The sequence below is a fragment of the Solea senegalensis genome, linkage group LG7, assembly GCF_019176455.1.
Source record: "Solea senegalensis isolate Sse05_10M linkage group LG7, IFAPA_SoseM_1, whole genome shotgun sequence".
In the NCBI taxonomy this organism is placed as follows: Eukaryota; Metazoa; Chordata; class Actinopteri; order Pleuronectiformes; family Soleidae; genus Solea; species Solea senegalensis.
Genome location: NC_058027.1, coordinates 7,224,287 through 7,248,047, shown reverse-complemented (window position 1 = coordinate 7,248,047; position 23,761 = coordinate 7,224,287). Strand labels below are relative to the sequence as shown.

At 39.3% G+C, this 23,761-nt stretch overlaps 1 protein-coding gene across 3 annotated transcripts in view; it reads left to right on the top strand.

The window, feature by feature from the left end:
* ano1a (anoctamin 1, calcium activated chloride channel a) overlaps window positions 1-19,943 on the top strand; it is a 112,153-nt gene extending 92,210 nt beyond the window's left edge. For all 3 annotated transcript variants that reach the window (XM_044029579.1, XM_044029578.1, XM_044029577.1), the window contains 10 exons: window positions 1,252-1,453; window positions 3,041-3,152; window positions 3,252-3,309; window positions 3,938-4,038; window positions 5,693-5,835; window positions 9,993-10,145; window positions 13,767-13,819; window positions 16,437-16,621; window positions 16,798-16,903; window positions 18,777-19,943. In XM_044029579.1, coding sequence (XP_043885514.1) covers window positions 1,252-1,453; window positions 3,041-3,152; window positions 3,252-3,309; window positions 3,938-4,038; window positions 5,693-5,835; window positions 9,993-10,145; window positions 13,767-13,819; window positions 16,437-16,621; window positions 16,798-16,903; window positions 18,777-19,001 — 1,338 coding nt within the window. In that variant the 3' untranslated portion in view covers window positions 19,002-19,943. The remainder of the gene's footprint in view (window positions 1-1,251; window positions 1,454-3,040; window positions 3,153-3,251; window positions 3,310-3,937; window positions 4,039-5,692; window positions 5,836-9,992; window positions 10,146-13,766; window positions 13,820-16,436; window positions 16,622-16,797; window positions 16,904-18,776) is intronic.
* The last annotated feature ends 3,818 nt before the right edge of the window (window positions 19,944-23,761 follow it).

The window sequence follows — 23,761 nt, the reverse complement described above, 5'->3', positions numbered from 1 at the left end:
AGGTTTATGTCCTCCACATCCACGTCCGCAACTCCTCTGTGTGGCTCTTAGATATGGCTGCAGTGGACAAGGCTCTGTGGGTATTGGCTCATCTGGCTGTGCTTTTATTTCTTGTCCTTACATTTTACAGAATCTCACAGGCCAAAATGGTGTCACACACTGTCTCAGCTGTTTACAGCAGTTTATTCCCCTGATCACAGACGCAGCCCGCTGCCCTTCAGTTGTCCGGTGCAGCTCTACTGTCAGCCACGTGCGTAATCATGAGCTGAATTATTAACTGATATGTCACCTGTAGTCTGTCAACAAAAAATAGTCCTTCACCTTAAATTACATATTTTTGAGTACTGAGAAATTGCTGTATATTATTAGTATGGTTATAATCATCATTATTTTTAATGATAACAAAATTTAACATTTTTCGTGCATTTTATAGTTTAACTGTAAGTCTGGGAACATCTGCATGAATGGACATTGTATTAGCATGGTTCAATTACAGTTATCCAGTCACTTACTGCACTGCAAGCCCATTGTGATTACAAATTTGCATATACCTGGTTGGAGCTGGCGTGAGATTTGATCGCACACTATGCCAGCATTTATATTGATAAATGCTGATCTTCAAAAATCAGATGTATACACACTTTTTTGGTATATGCACATTTTATAAATGATGGCCAATGTGATGTGTTGAGGGTGTGTCCCCACCTTTCACCCTATGTCAGCTGGGATTGGCTCCAGCTTGCCCATGTGGATAAAACAATAAATGAATGAATGAATGAATGAATGAATGAACATAACAGTTTTATTATCAAAGATGGGTTCAGGATAATGTAATGTAATGGCAGTGCTTTAAAGGGAGTGAGTATTCAGAATATGTTACTCAGACTGAGTAATCTAATGGCATACATTACAAAATATAGTTTAGGGGATGAAGTCTGTATTCTGTAGTAGAAAGTAAAAAAAATGCATTATTTGATATATTTTCATTGTGCCCCTAAATTGTTTGGAAAAAAGTCAGTGTCAAAAGCCCTGCCACTAGGTGGCATTCTAGACTTTGTCTTCCTCTACAGGACATCAGAATTCATAAATTATTTTCCTTCTGACTGCTCAGATGTAAATAAGTGTGGTAAATGTTGTGGGGTAAATTGCTTCATTTTGAAAACATTATTGAAACTTCTACGTCATAGCTTTCGCTACTTCAGAATGTCATCAGGTTTTCAGATTTTGTCTTCTCTATGTTCTTAACTTTAGATTGCCGTGACATTTACCATAGTCTTTGGGGTCATCCTGTTCCGGATCAGCATTAAGGCAGCGCTGCACATGAGCAACTACCCTGCAGCACGGTCCAACGTCAGAGCCACTGTCAAAACCACTGCTGCCATTATCAACCTCATAGTCATCATCATCTTAGATGAAATATATGGAGCCATTGCTCGCTGGCTCACCACACTGGGTGAGACACATTTCATTAAAAGCATGCCTGATTTTATAAACTGACTGAATGTAAACATGTTGTACTGAAACATAAAGCCCAGAGTGTTGCTTGATGTTACCGTAGTAGAGAAGCTGAAGAGGTGAAGTAAAACAGCTGACATGTATTACGTAATCTACGCTTTATCCAACTGCAGGATCTTTCACAGAACTTCAAAGATTAAAAGTAAACAGCAAAATTATCAAAATATAAGCAGTTTGAAAAACGAGGCAACTAGGAAAAAGGTCCGTTTGAAAAGTTCAACAGAGACAGCATATGTTTGTTCAAAACAGATTGAGGTGTGCAAAAGTGATAATATTTGTGTTGGGGTTTAATAATAATAATAATAATAATAATAATAATATTTAATCGAGGAAACAAGGTTTGCAAATGTCAGATGCTCTCATATATAGCCCCACACAGAGGGTTTAGGACAGCAACATAACCCCCCACCCACACACACACACACACACCCTGACAGACTCTGCAACTTTCCTGTATGTTTTCAATAATCAAATTGGATGAGAGGGGAAAGCTGGTCCCTCCCCACCATCGAATCTGTCAGCTCCCATCATCAACTCAGTTGACATAGGATCTTAAGCAAGGATCAACCCATGGGAAGTGGCAGGTCCTGATAACATCTCTGTATGTGTGCTTTGTTTGCAATGATCAACTGAATACTCTTTGTGAAATATTCATCAGTCAAGCCAAAATCCCCAGATGTTTAAAGCTTCCACAATAACACCAGTTGCAAGGAAATAACTTTTGTTGTATCTGAATAACTTTAGCTTTGTCACATTAAACCTATAGTGATGAATGGCATGTCATGGCTTGATCCAGGGACCAGCTCTCTCCCTCATCATCAGGTTGGACGATTCAAAACGTGCACAAAGGTTGTTGAGTCTGTTAGGGGGAATGCATTGCTTTCCTCAATCCCCTGTTTGTATGTGAGAGCCTCAAATAGAAATGTATCAACCTTATTTCCTTTTAACAAACACTACTATAAAGACTTCAAAACTATCACCAATATTCCTGCAACTCCTAATCAGTTTTTTTTAATAAAGATCTGAAGTTTATGTTGAAACATTCAAAATTACTTTTTTCCTAGTATTCTAGTTTCAGTGTGCTTATCATTGTTGTATCCTCCAGTCTGCAGTGGTAGATTTTCAGACTTAGATCAACTGTCAGCAGGTTACTTTATCTTAGTGTTAGTTTGTGTCACTTGCAAAGTCACTCGCACCAAATTCCATAGAATAAATCTGTGATTTTACATCACAGCATACAGCTGTTTATTCACTGCTGTGTTATTCTCTAACTTGTGAGTGTGAAATGTTCCTACCTCCAAACTACCAGGCTTAACAGTGAGATTTGCTTCCCATTCCAGAGCATGACAGAAGCTCCCCCTGGCCTGTATCGTAGATTTACAACCCACCTTCCCTTACTATTAGCTGTATTAAAAATATATATAACAAAAAAGGTGTATAAAAAAAGCTCCAGCAGTCTACTTCAACAATAATGTTACTGGATGTATGTGTATGTGAGACATCATTCCAAGTCTTTATTTTTCAGAGGTTCCAAAGACGGACAAGAGCTTTGAGGAGCGCCTCATCTTCAAAACTTTTATTCTGAAGTTTGTCAATGCCTTCACTCCCATTGTCTATTTAGCCTTTTTCAGGGGCAGGTAGGAGAATACGTTCTTACTGCTTTGTACATGGTTTGTTTCTGTTAGTAATGGATAAAGTCACTCGTTTTTGCACATAATATTTAATATGTTCCACAGACTTGTTGGGCGGCCCGGAAACTACTTGTATGTAGTTGGATCATACAGAATGGAAGAGGTAATTCTGCACTGTACATTAAGATGGTTGTTTATATTCCTTGTTGTCCTACAAAAGCCCCAACTTTACCAGTGAGTGGAGGTTTTGAAATAGCAACTGCAAAATAAGCTAAGTGCAGTGGACAGCTGGGGTGTGGAGGCTTGTTGCTTTGTTACATTTCTTCTGCTTATGTTTTAACAAGCAACTTGTCACACAATGCCATTAAGTTGACTGCATGTTCCCCCCTCTGGAGTGATAATATAAGTAACATATTGTGGTGTTCAAATCTTGTGTTTGAGTTTAGAGATAAATAATCTTTGAAAATGTTCCTCTACAGCATAATGCTAACTCATTTCATAAATGCACAAGCCTTTAAAATTGTAGAGTGAATCCAGCCAGTCACAAAAATACCATTCCATGCTCCAAGATTCCATGCTGACCAAGTGCTAGTTCTGAGAAACAAGTCAGCTTCACATAGTTGATAAATTGAAGGACAATTTTCATTTAATAATTTATTCTATATAATTATAGTGCTGAACAAACTTCACCTCAGTAGCTGTGATCTGCTTAAGTTTGAACTTGTTTTACTCTCACCTTTTATTGTGCATTTGTTTAACCTCTATTTCCCCCTTCTTTTCTCCCTATGTAGTGTGCTCATGCAGGCTGCCTCATGGAGCTTTGTATCCAGTTATGCATCACCATGTTGGGCAAGCAGCTAATCCAGAACAACCTGTTTGAGATTGGCATACCGTGAGTTCAGTGCATACTCACTCACCAATGAAAAGCTGAACAGAACAGAACACAACACAAGTGCTCAGCCAGCCAACAAATTACAAAGAAACAAATTACAAAGAAAGAACTAAGAGTGAAACCTAAGTGTGCCTCCTCTAAGCTGTGTGTTACAATAACACAGACTAATGTGTCTCTAATTATTCAAGGGAAATACTGTGCCATTGTTTGCCATTGGCTCCATTGGCTGGCTGACTTGCCTGTCATTCATGTTACTTAACATCTAGAGCCACACTGCCTTTCCTTTTTTGTCAAAAACCTAAAAGGGTACATTGATTTTAACGATTAAATTTGATGATCCTAACCTTTAAAAAAATTACATTAAAAAGGACATAACTAGTCTTCTTCACAGAACCAAATATTTGTGCCCAATACTGTGGTCTTAGCCTTGGCCGCAGACACTAAGTACATATGAGGGTGGGGCCACAGCTGGAAACTATCCGGCAATCAAGGGAGGCGATCAGACTGGTGACACATGGAGGAAAGGCAAGTGACCTGAAACAAGAGTTCAGGAGAGTTACTCTTTCAAAATAAAACACAGGAAGTCACAAGACAAAGACTAGACAGTCCTCGCCACGGCGTGACACAGCTTAAGTCTACGGTATCTTGAGAATATGTTTAAATCATGACCTTGTGTTTAGACAGCCTCCTTGCAACTGGAAATGGAATTGTTTACCAACGTCAACAGCAAAAATCAGCTCACAGTTCTACTGCTGGCCCTGTTTGGTATGTTTGTCACTAAGGTATAGCAAATCAGTGACAACTAGGGATTTTAAACACCAGCATCACAAAATGACACATTTGAACTTGTTGATGGAGGTATCAATATATTAAGAATTCCTGTATGTTGTTTGTCCAGTTGGGAAACAGTCTAACGGTCTGTGAGCATATTGTGGGGTGGAGTGGTGGAGTGGCTCAGTGGTTAAGTCTGGTACCCTGTGTGTGACCATTGTGTCACAATGGTCGCAAGTTCGTCTCCACCCCTAGCTGATCATACTTAATTCCATTGTAAGTCACTTTGGATAAAAGCGTCTGCAAAATGACATGTAATATTGTAAACTCAATTTTGTGTTGATTTATCAGATTAACCTTGTTTTAGGTTGCTAAAATCTGCTTTTCTTTATGTACACACTGGCAGTTTTGTCTCAGGCTGGTTCTTGCAACACATTTAGTAAACATCATTATTAAAAATATTATGTTCAACAAATCAGTTGATCAGCAGTGGTACCCTGTCTGAAAGAGATGCACCGGGTAGCACATTTAGATGCTCAGAGCAGCTGCCCTGAGTGTCCACCCACACACTTTTATCCAAAGCGACTTAGAAGGGAATTGAGTACAATCGGCCTGGGGTGGAGTTGAACTTGCGACCATGTCTTTTGCACACAGGTTAACCACTGAGCCACTGCACCCCTTTTTGATGATATTGATAAAATAAAATGTGAGTGTGAGCCAGTGGGTTCACATGTGAGTCATTTAAAAGCCCAGAGGATCTTTTTCAGATACAGAAGTGTACCTGGTGTGTCTGTAAGGTGATGCCTAGGGACTTGAGAACAGGTTACATTAGCAGTAGTGTCAGGTTAGATGTTTGTTATCCTTTGGTTGTTTGTTTGTGCAGGAAATTAAAACAAATGCTGCGGAGGAGGAAATCAGATATGGATACAAAGCAAGAGGAGGAGCTGAACAATACCTTGCAGCGGTACGAGAAAGACCACCTTCTGGGTCCATTTGTTGGGATCAACCCAGAGTACATGGAGATGAGTAAGTCTAAATTCAAATACACAAAGTTGTAAGAAAGTGTCTGCAATGTTAATAAGTAATTATTAAAGCTACACTAGGTAGGATCACTGGGAAAATAGTAATTGTTGAGTTTCATCTGCAGTTCATTAAAATATTAAAAATTTTTGATTGCAGCTCTCTGTTCTGAGTAGGATAGATAGATAGATAGATAGATAGATCTTGTGGCTCCTGAGTTAACTAAAACAGCAGTCCCCAACATTTTTTGCGCCACGGACTGGTTTTAATGTCAGACAATATTTTGCCGGTCCGGCCTTTGAGGTGTGGCGGATAAATACAACAAAAGAAAATGATACGACCAGCATAAAAACTGGTATTTTCTAAATATTATAATAATAAACGTGAATCCACGCCATGTCATGCGCACCGGTTGGGGGAAAATATGGCCAAGTCCATCACTGATTTCCACAAAGCTGCAAAATTCCAGTGGCCGAAATTCAACCAGTTGTGGATACTGCCCGCTAACCAAAGCGCAAATGTACAACATGTGAAGTCCCGCCTGTTAACAGGAGATGACGCAAGCCAGGAGGCGGGTGCTGTGTCCACGGCCCGGGGGTTGGGGACCACTGAACTAAAACACTTTGTTCTACAATGGTCAATGTATGTTGTAGAAACTTCTTGAAATGATTAGACATGTACTGAACATATGTTAGAGCAGTACCATATCTGTTATCTGAGCACTCACATTTTGTAACATTTTCATTATAACTAAGTGTCTGTGTTGAAACAATTTGTAGCAGTTTGTATTTCTTTGTTCCATATGTGTGTGTGAATGTGATGCACTACCTAATCTGACCTCACAGACTGGTTTAGCTTGTCAGCTGGAGTCCATCCTTCTCCGACCACCCCCGACCATCCTTAGTCCGATGTGCTTGCTGGAGTTGAGGATGTTGTTGTGGAACAGTCATGTTTCCACTGTGAAAATTGGCCACGGTGGTTGCCAATTCGTCATTGGGAAACTTACTAGCTCTCCCAGTTCCTGTCTTAGTCATGTCTTCTCTCACTATGTCCATGACTTGGTTGTCCATATTCCCGGATTGTGTTAAACATGGTTATTGCTGGCATGTGAAGCTTTTTCTGTATTGTCTCTTCTTTATTCTTTTTCCTGGAGAGAAGTTGGTTACGGCATGTCGGCAAAGTTTGTGCATCGTCAGGCGTGCATCATTCCAACCAATGTATTTTCACAGCTGAAGCAATGTCTGGTTTCAATTACAAAGATGAATTTCCCACACATCTCGAGTGTTGTAGACTTGTATGGAGGTGGAACTGAAGGATGAATCTGTGGGTTGCCATCGAGGTCTTGTTCTAGCTTCAAATTGCCAACTGTGAAAACAAACAAGAAATCTGCGAGTATGGTGTTCTTTGTGTGTGTAAATTGCGCTCTTCATTTGTTTAAATTTTTTCACAAGAAAAAGGTAATTGTTTCTGCACCTCTGCTTCCCCTTTCCACATCTCATAACATCCACAGGATGTACTTGTACTAGAACTAGTACTTTCAGGTATGAAGGGGCCTGACCATTAAGTGCTTTGTATGTGAGGAGGAGGATTTTAAATTTAATTCTAAACTGTACGGAGAGCCAGTGTAGAGAAGCTAGCACTGGAGTGATATGGTCTCTCTTTCTAGTTCCTGTCAGAACTCGTGCTGCAGCATTTAGTATTAACTGAAGGGTTTTAACAGACTTGTTGGAACATGATGATAATAAGGAGTTACAATAATCTAATCTAGATGTAACAAAAGCATGAACTAGTTTTTCAGTGCCTGCCCTTAAGAACATAATGTTTCTAATTGTCATAATGTTCTGCAGGTGGAAGAAGGATGTTCTGGAAATTAGTTTTATGTGTGAATCAATGGGCAGGTCCTGGTCAAAAATAACTCCAAGGTTCCTCACAGTGTAACTGGAAGCCATGGTAATGTCATCTAAAGTGACAATGTGGTCGGAACGTTTTTCCCTAAGGTGTTTAGGGCCGAGTATGATGACCTCAGTCTTAAAGTAGAAAGTTACAGGTCATCCAGGACTTAATGTCTCTGAGACATTCCTGGAGTTGAACAACCTGATTTATTTTATCCAGCCTCATTGATAAATAAAGCTGCATGTCATCAACAATGAATGTGTATGTTGTGCTCCCTAATAATGTTCCCCAAAAGGAAACATAAGGTCAAAATATAGGCCCAAGCACTGAGCCTTGTGGAACTCCACAATTAACTTTTGTTTGCAATGAGGCTGTATCATTAACATGGACAAACTGGAATCTATCAGATAAGTATGATTTAAACCAACAGAGGGCAGCACCTGTCATCCTAAGAGTCTGCTCCAGTCTCTGCAATAGAATATTATGATAAGTAGTCTTGAATGCAGCACTAACATCTAACAGGACAGAGAGAGACTAGACCACTATCTTAGGCCAAGAGAAGGCTGTTACTAACTTTGACTAGTGTTGTTTCTGTGCTATGGTGTAATCTAATACCTGACTGAAAATCTGCAAACTGGTCATTAATGCGCAAATATTTATATAATTGATTAGCAATTGCCTTTTCTAATATTTTAGAAATTAAGCGCATGTTTGTTTATTAGAGGAAACACATCTTTAAACAGTTTAGTGGGGATGGGTTCTAACTGACAGGTTGATGGTTTGGATGATGAAACTAATGATGTTAAGTCAGGGAAATCTATAGAGGAGAAATTGTCTAACTGTGCACCTCGTGCTTCTGAAGCTCTTATGCTAAAAGATGAGTCAGTGCCACTATGAGGGAGGAGATGATCAATTTTTTCTCTAATTGATGTTATTTTATTCACAAAGAAGTTCATAAAGTTGTCATGCTCAGTGTTAAAGAAATAGATGGTACAGAGGAGCTGTGACTCTGTGTCAGTCTGGCTACAGTGCTGAAAAGAGAAAATAATCTTATTTTCTTCAATTAAAGAAGGATGATAGGCAGCTCTAGCTTTATGTGGGGCCTGTTTGTATGCTAGAAAACCATCTTTCCAGGCTATTTGAAATTCCAGGACATTTATGCCATATTGCCACTGGCTCTATTCGCCTCACCTCGGCACGGCACGACACGGCGCGATTAGGTTGCTAATCGTGTCATCATAACAGTCATCACTACACGGCTGAGTGAAACTGTGGTGACTTTGTTTTATACACGTGACACACACGTCTGACCTTAGTGCATTTGTACACCTTGAGCTAGAGCAGGTGGAGAACTCTCTCAGGTAACACTGTCGATTCTGACATGATATAAATATGCACGAGAAGAGACTGTTGTCTTCTTTCAGTGTTTGCAATGTTTCTTTGTTTTTTCGAAATACTAGGTTGGGATTTTCAATTGAAGAGGGACACTTTGTTATTTCTAATTGGGGCATAAAACCTGCTTAGGTTGAGTTGCTGTTTGAATTATGTAAACTGTGTCTTTACAAGTGTTTCAAGAAGTCCACCTTTCTTCCAAAAGACCAATGGCTCCATCATCTCCGTTCGCATGAGCATTGTCCTGTTCATGTGCTTGGTTTATAGGGTTCAGGTCAACAGATGTGTCTCATATCTCTCAAATGAACTGAAAGCCATATTGCATAGTGAACTTTATCCAGGGCAAACAAAAGAAAGGAGTTCTTGCAGGGCATCTTTGTTAAGGGTGACCTCATGAAAAGGAGAAGCACAAGGTTCCAAAAATGTAATTGTGGAGACTCTGACTGGCACCTTGAGATCCATTCTTCAAAACTCTTACACAACTAGTAAAGATGGCAAACTGTGACCCGGTGTGCTAGGGGATTTTGAAAACTTTTGGGCCATCTTGTAAAATGGGGAAATTCTACATAACCCAAGGTTGATTTTCAATTCGGGTGATATAAAGGTCATCTGTGCCAAAATTCTCTTATCACCATTTGCACTTTTCTTTTGTATATCTGCAATTTCCCGCCTGACTATAAGTTCAGGTGACATTTTTCGCTCCATCTATGCATACATCAACACAAAATTACCAATTCAGTTTTCCTGATATGCATTCATTCAAAAACTTAAATACATCTGCATATAGTATTATAGTTTAATTCCTTTACTAAGAAGTGTGTGTCCTGACAGTCATGTTGCAACTCCTGCTCCATCACCCCTTTATTCTCTGTTTCTAGTCATCCAGTTTGGAATGGTGACTCTTTTCGTGGCCTCCTTCCCTCTGGCTCCCCTCTTTGCTCTCCTGAATAACATCATCGAGATTCGCCTGGATGCCAAGAAGTTTGTAAGAGACCTGCGCAGGCCAGTCGCAGCCAAAGCAAAGGACATTGGTAAGTGTTCACTCTCTGCCCCAACTTAAGTGAAGCGCACAATTTTTTGATCTAGATTGGCTTCATTCGGATGAAGAACATGGGGATGTAAGCTCTACTAAATCACAGTACCTCAGACAAAACAGGTCTCATAATCAATATTTCACTGCACCCAACAAAATTGTTTCTGAAGGTATGTAAAAGGTAAGTATCTGCTTGTATTTCTTAGACCAAATCCCCAACTCTATTTGCACAAATGCAGCCTCAAATTTGCAAGGAACCTCCACCTGTCTGCACTGTTGCCTGCAGACAGTCATTATTGGACCACTCTCCAAACACTTGTCAAAGAAACTGCCTTCTGCTACAGAGAAATATTTAAATGTTTGACTCATCAGAGCAGAGCACACCAGTTCTTATGTTTTTGTGCAAAGTTGAATCGCTTGGCCTTTATATATCTGACTTGTGTATGGTTTTGTGTTTCCCATTTCTTTGTTCTTCCTCAAAAGAGCTTGAACAGCACATCTTGAGACCCCAGTCTGCTATGAAATCTTGATGTAATATAATTATCTTGTGTCTTGCCATGGTGTATGACCTGTGACATGAAACTGTCTTCTATAAACTGACCTTGTAAGCAGAGTGCAAATTGGTGGAATCTTCCTGTCTGACCTCACTACTTAACTTCAACTCTGTTTGAATGATCTGTATTGCAACTGTTTTGCTACGAAAAATTGCCCCATTATTTTTTTCTTTTTCCCCTTACCTTCTTTTTTGACTATTCTGCACAACTAATATTGATTTGATTTAGGTTTTTCTCCTCAGAAGAATTCATTTTGGCTTTTGTAATACACACACAGACATGCACATATACAGTGCCTTTCCTATAGCATTGGAACAGTGAGGCCAATTGCTTTATTTTTGCCATAGACTAAAAACATTTGGGTTTGAAGATGAATATGGGACAAAAAATGAACATTTCAGCTTTTACTTCCAGGTATTTACAGCTGCATATGATACACAACATAGAAGATAGCATCTTTTGTTTGAATGTCCTGAAGAAGAAAGAAACCACTGGTGTACTGAGCAACAGATGTCAAACAGGTAGAAAATTACATTACATTACATGTCATTTAGCAGACACTTTTATCCAAAGTGACTTACAAAAGTGCATTTAAACATTTGGGTACAAATAAGAGCTAGAAGTAAGTAAGAGCTTCAAGTAGAACAAACTATGAAGTGCTACAAGTTTACAAGTTTTTTTTTGTTTTGTTTTTTTGTCGTCTTAGTCGAGGTAGAGTCGGAAGAAATGTGTTTTTAGTCGGCGTCGGAAGATGTGGAGGCTTTCAGCTGTCCGGATGTCGATGGGGAGATCATTCCACCATTGGGAGCGAGGACAATATCAGCAGTTAATGACAGAAACATTGTGAGAGCTGTAAAGAAAGACCCTAAAACATCAGCAACTTCAGCAACAACCTCCAGCAGGAGTGAAGGTATCACAATCTACTGTTCACAGAAGACTTCATGAACAAATGTACAGAGGCTACACCAGAAGATGCAAACCACTCATTAGCAAGAGGAATAGAAAGGCCAGGCTGGAATTTGCCAGTAACACAAAAAAACAAGCCTCAAAAATGCTGGGAAAATATTTTATGGACTGATGAGGCAAAGATTAACTTGTGGAAAGGCTAAAGTTTGGTGAAGAAATGATCTGCTCATGATCCCAAACATTCAAGCTCATCTGTGAAACACAGTGGATGTCATGGCTTGGGCTTGCATGGCTTCATCTGGGATGGGCTCATTAATCTTCATTGATGATGTAACACATGATGGCAGCAGCAAAATGAACTCAGAAGTCTACAGAAAAATGCAACCAAACTGAGTGGGAGCTCCTTCATCATGCAGCAAGATAACGACTCCAAACCCAGGAGTTCATCAGGGGCAAAAAGTGGAAGGTTTTAGACTGGCCAAGTCACCCTCCACTCTTAAAGGCGACATAGACCGGAAGCTCCAATTAACGCTGCATTTGTGTGTGTGTGTATCTGCGTCATTACCTCGTTTATGAAACCCTAAAGTTTCAGAACAAACAGTTCAGCCACTGCTGAGAAAATAGGGTTTTCTTGTTTTCCTGGGCTCTGCGAAGCGGATCGGCACTTCCGTAATTTGATGTTGTCATCAGAAATCCTCACCACTCCTCTCACAACTGTAGCGCCTCCTGGTGTGGGCACTAGTCTGGGCACATCCGGTTGCGTACATTCAACCGCAGAAGAAGAAGAACTACTCTCGTTGTAGCTGCTGAGATGCAGAGCATCCACCGAGCCAGAGGGGGAGCTGTGTATCTGAGAGCTAGCCTATCTATTACGTCACTTCCAGGTACCTGGCCAATCACAGGACAGTGGGAAAGCTCTCGTTGGCTGGCCAATCACAACACAGTCCACATTCTGGGGGTGTGATATTGCTCTGAAACAGCATGGCTGACGACAGTGTCAGTGAGGAGATATTTTGATCGGCTCGTTTGCAGCGACTAGTAGGTTTTTAACCATGAAAACAAGTTAGTATATGTAAGTAGACCTCCATAACTAACATATATGTGATATACAAGCATTCGATGTCACCTTTAAACCCTATAGAGCATGCATTTTATCTGCTAAGCCTGGAAGAGCATCACAGCAGAATAATGCAAAAGTTTGGTGATGTCAGTGAGTCACAGGCTTGATGTAGTTATTGAAATCAAAGGATTTGCAAATAAATATTAAGGCCTCTTCACTTGAATCCTTCTTAAGTATATCTGTTCCAATACTTTTGCTCACATGAAACATTAGTGGGTTTAAACAAACGGTGCTATCTTCTATGTTATGTAACAGATTCAGATGTTGGAAGTGTCTCATATTCATCTTCATCTTTTAATGTCAAACCCAAATGTTTTCAGTCTATGGTAAAAATAAAAGAATTGGCCTCACTGTTCCAATACTATAGAATGGCACTGTATATAAAGACAGAGTGAGAGAGATTTTATGCAAAAAAACCAAAAAACTTTATTTACAGCAGCAAGAAGACGTGTGATCGAGCCCCGGCCGGAACAAGGACCTTTCTGCATGGAGTTTGCATGTTCTCCCTCTGTGGGCGTGGGTTCTCTCTGGGTTCACTGGCTTCCTCTCACAGTCCAGAAACATGCAATATGCAATATGGGGATTAGGTAAATTGGTCACTCTAAATTGATGATGTGAGAGATAATGGTTGTTAGTATGTGTGGCCCTGCGATGGACTGGCAAACAGGATGTACCCTGCCTATTGCCCTATATCAGTATGTTAATACTTATATTCATATTCATACTCATATTTCCTTAGCTTATTTCTATTTCTACCTTGTTGTGAATATTGCCTGTAACACTATATGGGACAAATAAATAAATATCCTGTCTTATTTTATGGTATTGAAAATACTTGTACGCATAAGTAGTATGGAGTACTTTTGTACTTGTGTACTGTTTACAGTGCTGGCACTGGACAATAAAAAATAAGAAGTGCTGGTACTGGACAGTACACAGTCTCAAAACACAGTGGAGTCTCATCACCTCTCACTAAGGCTGCTTGTGCCATCCACAGGTGGCTGATGTGTTCCCTAATGACAGTTGTGTCTTCCTACAGGTATCTGGTACAACCTCCTGAGAGGCCTCAGCAAGGTGGCAGTCATTGTTAATGTAAGTCTGTATAATATACTTGTCATTGACTTTAATTGAAGAAACCATCTCTGTAGTTTGCACTGTACCCACTGTACACTAGCACTAATGGGAACAGTGGTGTTGGACTGGCCTGTCACGTCAGCTGTAGTGGTGGAGATTCAGAGCTAGACAAACTAGCTATTTAGACCTATGTACAAACCTCTAAACCTCCTCCTATTGGTCTCTTCATGCAAGTGTATAATAAGTTTAAAAATAAAGCTAGTTTGGGTTTCATAGCCTTAGAATAAGCTTTTTCCACACATGCCTGTGAAGGCCACCATAGTTCCCTGGCATGTTTGGGAAAGTGAGTAAATCAATTTGTTACAATTTGCAGTCTTATTGTTAGATTTTACTGATTCTAACACACTATATGAAAATCTGTATTATGTAGACTGAGCATGCAAGCATTATTTATACCAGGGGTAGGCAACCTTTGGCACTTGTGCCACGTGTGGCATAAACACTGGCACGCTGGCACCTCATTGTTCCTCACTTTGTGTGTCCTTACTTCATGGGTTTGAGTGACAGCTCCCACCGTGGCAGATACAGGCTTTAAGACAAGGTATTGTAGTCTCAGTTTTGGTTTGGTCTAACTTCCCAGACAGAGCAATATGTTTATTAAACAGTGGTTTTTTTCGGACTTACAGAATGACTCCCAAATACCTAAAACCCCCTTTTGACCACCTGAATTTTTTCTGTCTGTCCAAGTACGTAGGCCAGCGTCCTGTTACCATTATTGTTTCTGATTTCCCCTCATTAACCTTGTACCCTGAAACCTCCCCATAGTCCCCAATGCATTGCATAAAAACAGGTATAGACGACTATGGATTTCTTATAAACAAAAGAACGTCATCTGCGAACAATGAAGTTTTATGCATCTCACCTCCCTCATCCTGCCATCCAATCAATTCAATATTAATTTTGATATGGCTTTTAGTTAGAGCTGGGCATAGATTAATTTTTTTAATCTAGATTAATCTCACTGCAATCTTGGAGTTAATCTAGATTAATCTAGATTAAAATGGCTCATTTGAATTCTTCTTCTGCTAAGTGGCGCTCCTCTGTTTTCATCACACCTAACATTAGGAGTAGGACAGAAAAAGTATATCAGAGTAAGATTGCTAGTAGTAGTAGGCAACTATCAGCAACTAATCAGCAAAACGTTGATAACGTTAGCTAAAGCTATACAGCGTGAAGTTAGTTTCAGGTTGGATATTCATTCAGACAGTTGTCGGACGCGACGGTTGGATATCCAACCTGAAACCATTTTCACCGTGGTAAATTACATAGACCGTTATAAAACAAAAAATGACAATAAATTACATAACGTAACGTTACCTACATCCGCGCTCAGCCAGGTCAGAGCCTTCTGGGCCAGGTATACATCCGCGCTAACATATCAAAGTGAAATTCATAGCTTGCTCACTATGTGGACCCAGGTCCCAGACCCAACTTTGAAAATAGATTAACGGCGATAATTTTCTTATCGCGCGATAAGAGTCTCGCGTTAACGCAGCACGTTAACGCCGTTAACGGCCCAGCACTACTTTTAGTACTCTATAGTAAGCTGAGTACAGTGGGTAGCCAGGATTCAAAAACTGTATTGGACATTTTCCTAAAAGTCGATAACAATCAGTTCATCCACTGCTGAGATGACGGCACTTCCGTTGACTAATTACGTAACTACTCTTGCTACAACGAGAGAACTTCTTCTTCTTCTACGGTTGAAAGTAGCAATATAAAGCAGGACACGGCACCAAACTTCACCTAAAAGAAGGAGAAGTGCCAACAACGTATATTACAATTTTAATAAACTGGAAAACTGTCTTTGTGTGCTTGTTTTGTTGTTTAGCATAAGTAATAGCCTAAGCTACAGGCTAAGCTACACGCTCATTTGCATGTATGTGTGTTAATCATCTCGGTAAACACAACGTTATCCAAGCTACAGGCGTCCTGCAGCAGTCGTTGCGATAGAGTTGGTTCACTTGTCACAGTGTCTTCTGACTCTGGGTCAGACTCCGGATCAAATGCGTAATGGATTACAGTGAGGAGTCGTGACGAGGGCATTACTCAATGTTTTGATGATAACTAGCGGTGCATCCGCCTTTCCAGTGGGGGAGGGGGAGCTGCGGGTCTGAGAGCTGACGTGCCAATGACGTCACTTCCAGGTAACTGGCCAATCACAAGACAGTCTGTGTTCTGCGGGTGTGTTTTTGGTCTAAAACAGCACATCTGACAAGAGCGTCAGTGATGAGACATTTACATCGGCTCGTTTGCAGCGATTAGGAGGGTTTTGACCATAAAACGACTTCATGTTTGTAAGTATACCTCCATATCTCACATATAAGTGAGATAGGACCATGCTATGGCCCCTTTAACAATCCTAAAAACTTGAGTTAATCTCCAACAATTACAGAGGTCTAAAATCTCATCATTCAAGAGAGGACTCTGGTGTATTTAGTAACAGCACGATCTCAGGAGCTGCTTTATTATGTACATCAAAGAGAAGTGGGAGAAGGAACTAAATATCAACATCACTGTAGATGTTTTTGTTTTCATGAAAACATACATTTTTAATAGATTTTCTCTCCTTCAGGCCTTTGTCATCTCTTTCACATCTGACTTCATCCCTCGGTTGGTCTACCAGTACAAGTACAGCCCTGATGGTACCATGCATGGCTTCATCAATCACACAATGTCTTACTTTAATGTCAGTGACTTTCAGCCAGGCACAGACCCACTGCATCCCATGCATCTTGGCTACAAGGTTCAAATCTGCAGGTAAGCTTTGACTTTCAAGAACACACAAATCCTTGCACCCTCAATTTACCACAGTTTACATTGTACTGTATTTCACCATTGGTTCATAACATTTACAGTATGTTTTAGACAGCAGTAAAACCAGTAAAATGGACATATTTAAATTTCCAGATTTGTTTTCCAATTTGTTTTTCCAGATATAAGGACTACAGAGAGCCTCCGTGGTCCAGCACTCCATATGAACTCTCAAAGGAGTTCTGGGCCATTCTGGCAGCACGCCTTGCCTTTGTCATCATCTTTCAGGTTCATTACAACACAGTAATAATATCAAGGCACTCATGCTGTACCATCTTCCTCTACATGCTTTCGAATAGTCCCTCTCTTCATGTCCCTCACCTGTGTCACATTTAGCCTAAGCAAACAATGGTTTACGTGTTAAATTAAATATGAGACTATTAAAATGTTGAGTTCAGGTTAGTGGCCTGAAACACAGCATATTAAATATGCGCAGTAGGCAGAGAAACGACAACCACAGCAATATTCTTCAGCATCCAACATAAATTATCAAAAAGATTGTAATACTGGGTGGCCACATTCACCACACAAAGATCTACTGATCTGAGGAGTTACTTCCAACCCATACACATAAGTAGGTCCCAACACAACTATTTTTGCCACAATACAAAAAACTGTAATATTTGGTGACAGTACACATCACATATTACTAGAATTAGACAAATTGACTAAACGATGTTTCCCAAACAATAAACCAAGGATCACCAGTAACATCAAAGTACTACTTATCCAGAAAAAGGCCTTTCTGCCTTTGAAATTGAGACAAGGAGATGCTCAAGCAAGTTCAGTGTGAGCCGAGGAGGTGACTAAAGCAGGCAAAAAGAACTACAGAAGAACTGGAGAAAAAACTGCAGCACAACATCAGATAGGTGTGAAAGTGAGTGAAGACGGATGTGATGTGGACAGTGACAATTAGCTTAACCAGTTTTTTAACATGTTCAATTCAGCATCTGTCTCTACCTGACTAGCTCACCTACACTTCTTGAACAACAACCTCCCCACATATGTTGACTGGCTGGTAAGCCTCGAGAACCGTGTGTAGTGCCTCTCTAGTGTGTCCAACTATGACGAGAGGTGACTAACCTGAGCTCTTTTCTCTATGAAGTTTTTAGCTGGGGTTTCTCTAATGAACTTAGTCTATTAAATGTAAATGTTATCATTTTTAAGTGCTGTGACTTTTAACTCAATATTTAAACATTTTACTCTTTTAACAGTTTCAAATTAAAATTGCTCTTAACCTTAGTAAACTTAAAATATCAACGTCAGTAACCACAACCGTTTTTATATATAATTAAAAGAAAAGGGATTGTTTACTCAACAAAGAAATTCAGCAGTTAAACATTTTCTTCACAGAACTTTTCAAATGAAACATGTGTTAACCTAAACATTAAACTTTATGGGCCCAAAGAAAAGAAAATAACCGGCAATAAAATAAACCCAGTTCAAATGATGCCGGCCTGAATGTAGCTCGGGTGTGTTGTGGCCAAAAATACGATGGCCGCTTCACCACAAGGGCCAAAACAAAGAAACCGTACATTAATCTCCCTCTCCCTCTCTCTCTCTCTCTCTCTCTCTCTACATAGTTAAACATGTTAATAAATATTCTTAAACAACAAATTAACATATTGAATGCAACTTTCAATGAACATTACCCAATACTGATTTACTGAATAACTTTAACTTTATTTTTACATTACATAGCAGACACTTTTATCCAAAGCGACTTACAATAAGTGCATTTCAACACTTTACCATGTACTGATGATGAACTTAAACTGTTTTTAACCTTTATTAGCAAATTAACTTATTTATTCAAAATGTATATAATTTTACTTTCTGAATGAATTTCCATGTGTTACTGAGATGGTGGTGATTAGTGTGAGAGTTTCACAATGGAATATTTTAGCTTCATTCCTGTTCACATAGTACACAGCACACTTATACAAACAAAATACAACTTTGATACCTGAAATACTCTCCATCTTATAAAGGAATTAAACATACTGTAGCAGTTTAATTAAGGGTTTACATTTGTGGTTCTTAAAGAGATGTTGATTTCTAAGGTGTTCCAATCTGCTCTTTGTTCCCTCTTTCTGTCCAGAACATGGTCATGCTCATGAGTGACTTTGTGGACTGGCTTATCCCAGACATCCCCAAGGACATCAGCCTCCAGATCCACAAGGAGAAGATCCTCATGGTGGAGCTTTTCATGAAGGAGGAGAAGGGCAAAAGGATTGCAGCGCAGGACAACCACAACCAGGACAACCACACTGCACCTTCATCACCCAATCAGAGCCCACCACAGCCACGCTCACGTCTCAAGTAAACCCCACAAATAAATATAAATTAAGCATTAGAATGTCTAACAAGTGAATTTGTGACATTAAACAACAAGAAAATTACAAAATTAGCCATTATTCCAAAAACTAGCAGGGAACAGGTTTAGTGATAAAGGACAGTACTAGATTTATGGACATACATCGTTAGTTGTTGGATGTAATTAAAAGGAACAAGCCATTTGTTTATCATTTCATTTTGTATTGCAAGCTGCAATAGTTACCTAGTATACTGAGTAGCAAAACTTTAAAATTGTTTTATTGTTTTATCCAAAATAAGTGTGCTGACAGATGTATGGCTGTGCAGAGAAATTGTTGTGTTTTGTGTGTTTGACATCATACTTGTGCAACATGAGAAAGCAACTGAAATGGAATAATCTTGCCTTAACGTAAAGGAAGTATGCATTTTAATTTAACTGAAGCAGGAGTTTCTTGATGTATGTAGAAAGTAGCAGCAGTATGATACTCATGTGCACATCATTTTGTTTTGATCGTTGTTTAGTGGGTAAACTGTGCTTCTAACTCTCTGACCCTGCCTTATCCAGGCTGCTCCAAGGGCTTGAACTGATTACCTTCTCTGAACCACCTGTTACTCATATATCTTCATTTTGCTGTTTTTAAACAAAGAAAGATATTGCATTAATATTACTATCTTTTCTTAAATTAACCAAATCAACTATTTGGCATTTTCTTAAAAGATTGTATAATAACTAATCAGTTTTTATGCTGGAAAATGTGAGGGTGTGACAGAATATAATTTTGAATTGCATAATTGTCCTGTAGACTGAAATATGCTGTCACAGTTACTGCCAGTCTGTGTCAAATCTTTTCCCCTGCTGTAATTTTTTTTATCTATCTAGAATGAAAGAATTTATTGTTACATTTATAATTTTTAGTGATGTATAACCACGTTTAAATCAACATTTTATCAAGATGTGTGTTGTGTTGTTGCTTGTCATTTCTATGTCCATCTAACATATAGTGGGACCAGTGATTTATCAACTTGACATTTAAAAGTACCCGTCCTCTGAACTTCATCATACACTGTTTTCCACTCCTGTTTTAACCATTCTGTACAGCACTTTGGTCCACTGTGTTTGTTTTAAAGTGCTTTACAAATAAAGTTGGATTGGATTGGATAATTTCAAAATATAAGTAGTTGTTTTAATATGCAACAATAAAAAAAATTATATTTATGATGCAAAATTCATCTATTAATTTAAAAATAAAAACATATAGAAATGACTCATTACAATTACATTAAGTAACAGCTAACAATGCATCTACTAATCATTCGCTATATGGTGTACATGTTACCTGGATGAGCAATAATAAACAATGAATGTATGTCTTAACTAATCATGCCTGTGCTGTGCTGTGTATGTCATCAGATAACTCTTACCTATATATACCTGAGTTTTACTTGACATTAGTAACCTGACCTTAATAAGTACCTCATAAGCATTAATTAACCATAGTTTATCATTATTTAATGCTTTTTGGACTCTTATTGTAAAGTGTAAACATGTATCCCTTAGGAAACGCATAACAGTGATAAATAAGCATTACTTAACCACTATTAGTTGAAATGTAGTTGAAGAAATCACATATAAAGCATTTTACACATTTTCTTTAAAACATATTTACAGATAACATCTCAACTGGCACAGAGGAGAACTTTGAGCAAACATGCACATCTGATCTCTTATTTAGTTAAGAACATGGAACAAAAATAACAATATGGTGAAGGGGCCTCTGTCAACCCGTCTGTCTATCTAACCAATGTGTCTTCCTGTATGTCAGTTAGTCTACCCCTGTCGGTCTCCACACTGTCTCCAACCTGTCTGTCAGTCTCCCAATGGATGTCATTCTCCACACTGTCTATCAGTCTACCTTTCTGTTAATAACTCTACCATTAAATAAATGGACTCTACTAGGCAGACTGTATTTTTTGGGAATTTTTGGGAATTGAATCTGAAACTTAACAAAGTTACTAATAAAAGTTAATTCACATTTTACATAGGGTAGTCTTTGGTTACGACTTGGTTCTTTGTATGCCAAAATAAGTCATGTGTTGTATATTATTAAACAGTCAATCAGACTATTTTCTGATTTATATTACCGTATTTATACATTACTACAAGGCTCTATTAAATGCTATTAAATTATCCTTATCTTATCCATTGCGAGTGTCATTGTTAAGGCAGTAGTACCAGTAAATCACCAATAGGTGTCAGCATTGCTATGTAAACAGAGCAAATAAGATAAATGTTGTAAGCTATTGCATTTTGCAGAAAATCTTAATTAAATGTGTTGATTAAATTGAATAGTTGAATAAGTAGTCAAATATACAAAGACCAATAAAATTTGCAGTAAGAGAAACTGTGCTGTAGTGGTAAAGAGGTTTATTTTCATGGACAAGCATCACCTCGCTTTCATTTTCTGGTATTCAACACTCAGCAGCTCAGCTGCTGGTCTGGACTGTTCAGCAGTTTTCTCCACTGGTCTGGATGTTTCTCTGGATGGTGTACTGTGCAGTGTTGTTTTTGGAAGCCATTCTAGATTTAGTCGCAGTTTTAGTCTTTTGGACTAAAACGCTTATTAGTTTATTAGTTTTAGTCACGTTTCAGTCATTTCTATATGTGATAGTTTTAGTCCAGTTTTAGACGACGAAAGCTCGGGGCGAAGGCCGTGGACATGTGCACTCACTGCGGCTTGTCCCGCCCACCTGCCCCCGGCGCGACTGTCGATCGGAGCAGACTGTCCTCAGTACGCCCTGACAGCGTTCTGAGGACGTCATCAGGACGAGGAGCGTAAATCGTCTTGAAACGCGGACCAAGTCATTTTTAGGTTTTGATTGTCCCTCTGTCTGGGCCCCCTGCCAATCAGGCCCTAGGCACATACCCTCCCCTTGTCAGTCTATCTGTCTGTCTCCCCACTGTATGTCAGTCTAAAGTTCCTTCATTATGCGCAGGAGCTTTCTATCATCCTTCATTTTATTAATTGTAGCAGAAATGACTTGGTTGGCCTTTATAACCTCCTCACATCTTTTAGCAAATTCTCAGATGTATCATTAAAGGTCAAAGATGTCAAAATGCTACATATTGCATTGTTGGGGGCCACCCACGATGTCCGCACCTGAGTCGACATCTCTCTCCGAACCTCAGACGCAGAGAATCATCAGCTGTCTGCTGTGATCCACACCACGGCCCGTCCACGCTCCGCGAACCCAACGAACTGGATCAGAACCAACGACGGATCGTACTTGTTATCGGCTCACAGTAAGAGGCAAAGTGTTCTGGGCAGAGTTAGATTAAGGTTCTGTGTTTTATGAACTTCCCTTTGTGTTGAACGTGTTGGATTGCGCACCGTATTTGTTCGTATTCGCTCTCCCGCTCTCTCTCTTTCTCTCTCACTCATTCACTCACTCACTTTCACTCATTAATGAGTCTCTTCATAGGCGCCACCTTGCGTTGAACACGCGCCTCTACATGTTAATGTGTTTCTGGCGCCATCTTCGGTGGAGGCGTGCGTCTGCAGTCACTGCTACTGCGCATGCCTCCTCCACTTTGGTGTCAGAAGTGGGAGTGGCCTAGCTCGGCCAACCGCGTCACTCCCCTGTCTTATCTTTGTCTCATGTTACACACACACATCTCACACACACACTCACACATTGGTGTTTATGTTGTATATAGCCTGTGTTGTTGAAGTTAAGCAAGTGATATTTGTTGATTCAACTAAGAGATGTTCGTTATGCATTAATGTTCACTTTTAGTGAATATGATTGTTTAATTAATTTCGTTCTTTGGTTTAATAAATTATTACTTTTATAACTTGAAGGAATGCTCTGTGTCTTTTGTACATGAATACTGTGACAAATGGGGGTTGAAAGAGTCTGTGCTCGGATTCATACTTTCAATACTGTTAAATTGGGAAAAATATTTATTTAAAAAAAAAAAACAAAAAAAAACATTTTATTATTTTATTTTGTCAATTTTTATTTTCATCAATCAAATTATTGCCACCAGACTGGAAAACGAATTATATTATATTTTCACTGATATATACACTACCGTTCAAAAGTTTGGGGTCACATTGAAATGTCCTTATTTTTGAAGGAAAAGCACTGTACTTTTCAATGAAGATAACTTTAAAGTAGTCTTAACTTTAAAGAAATACACTCTTTACATTGCTAATGTGGTAAATGACTATTCCAGCTGCAAATGTCTGTTTTTTGGTGCAATATCTACATAGGTGTATAGAGGCCCATTTCCAGCAACTATCACTCCAGTGTTCTAATGGTACAATGTGTTTGCTCATTGGCTTAGAAGGCTAATTGATGATTAGAAAACCCTTGTGCAATCATGTTCGGACATCTGAAAACAGTTTAGCTTGTTACAGAAGCTACAAAACTGACCTTCCTTTGAGCAGATTGAGTTTCTGGAGCATCACATTTGTGGGGTCAATTAAACGCTCAAAATGGCCAGAAAAAGAGAACTTCCGTCTGAAACTCGACAGTCTGTTGTTGTTCTTAGAAATGAAGGCTATTCCATGCGAGAAATTGCTAAGAAATTGAAGATTTCCTACAACGATGTGTACTACTCCCTTCAGAGGACAGCACAAACAGGCTCTAACCAGAGTAGAAAAAGAAGTGGGAGGCCGCATTGCACAACTGAGCAAGAAGAATAAGTACATTAGAGTCTCTAGTTTGAGAAACAGACGCCTCACAGGTCCCCAACTGGCATCTTCA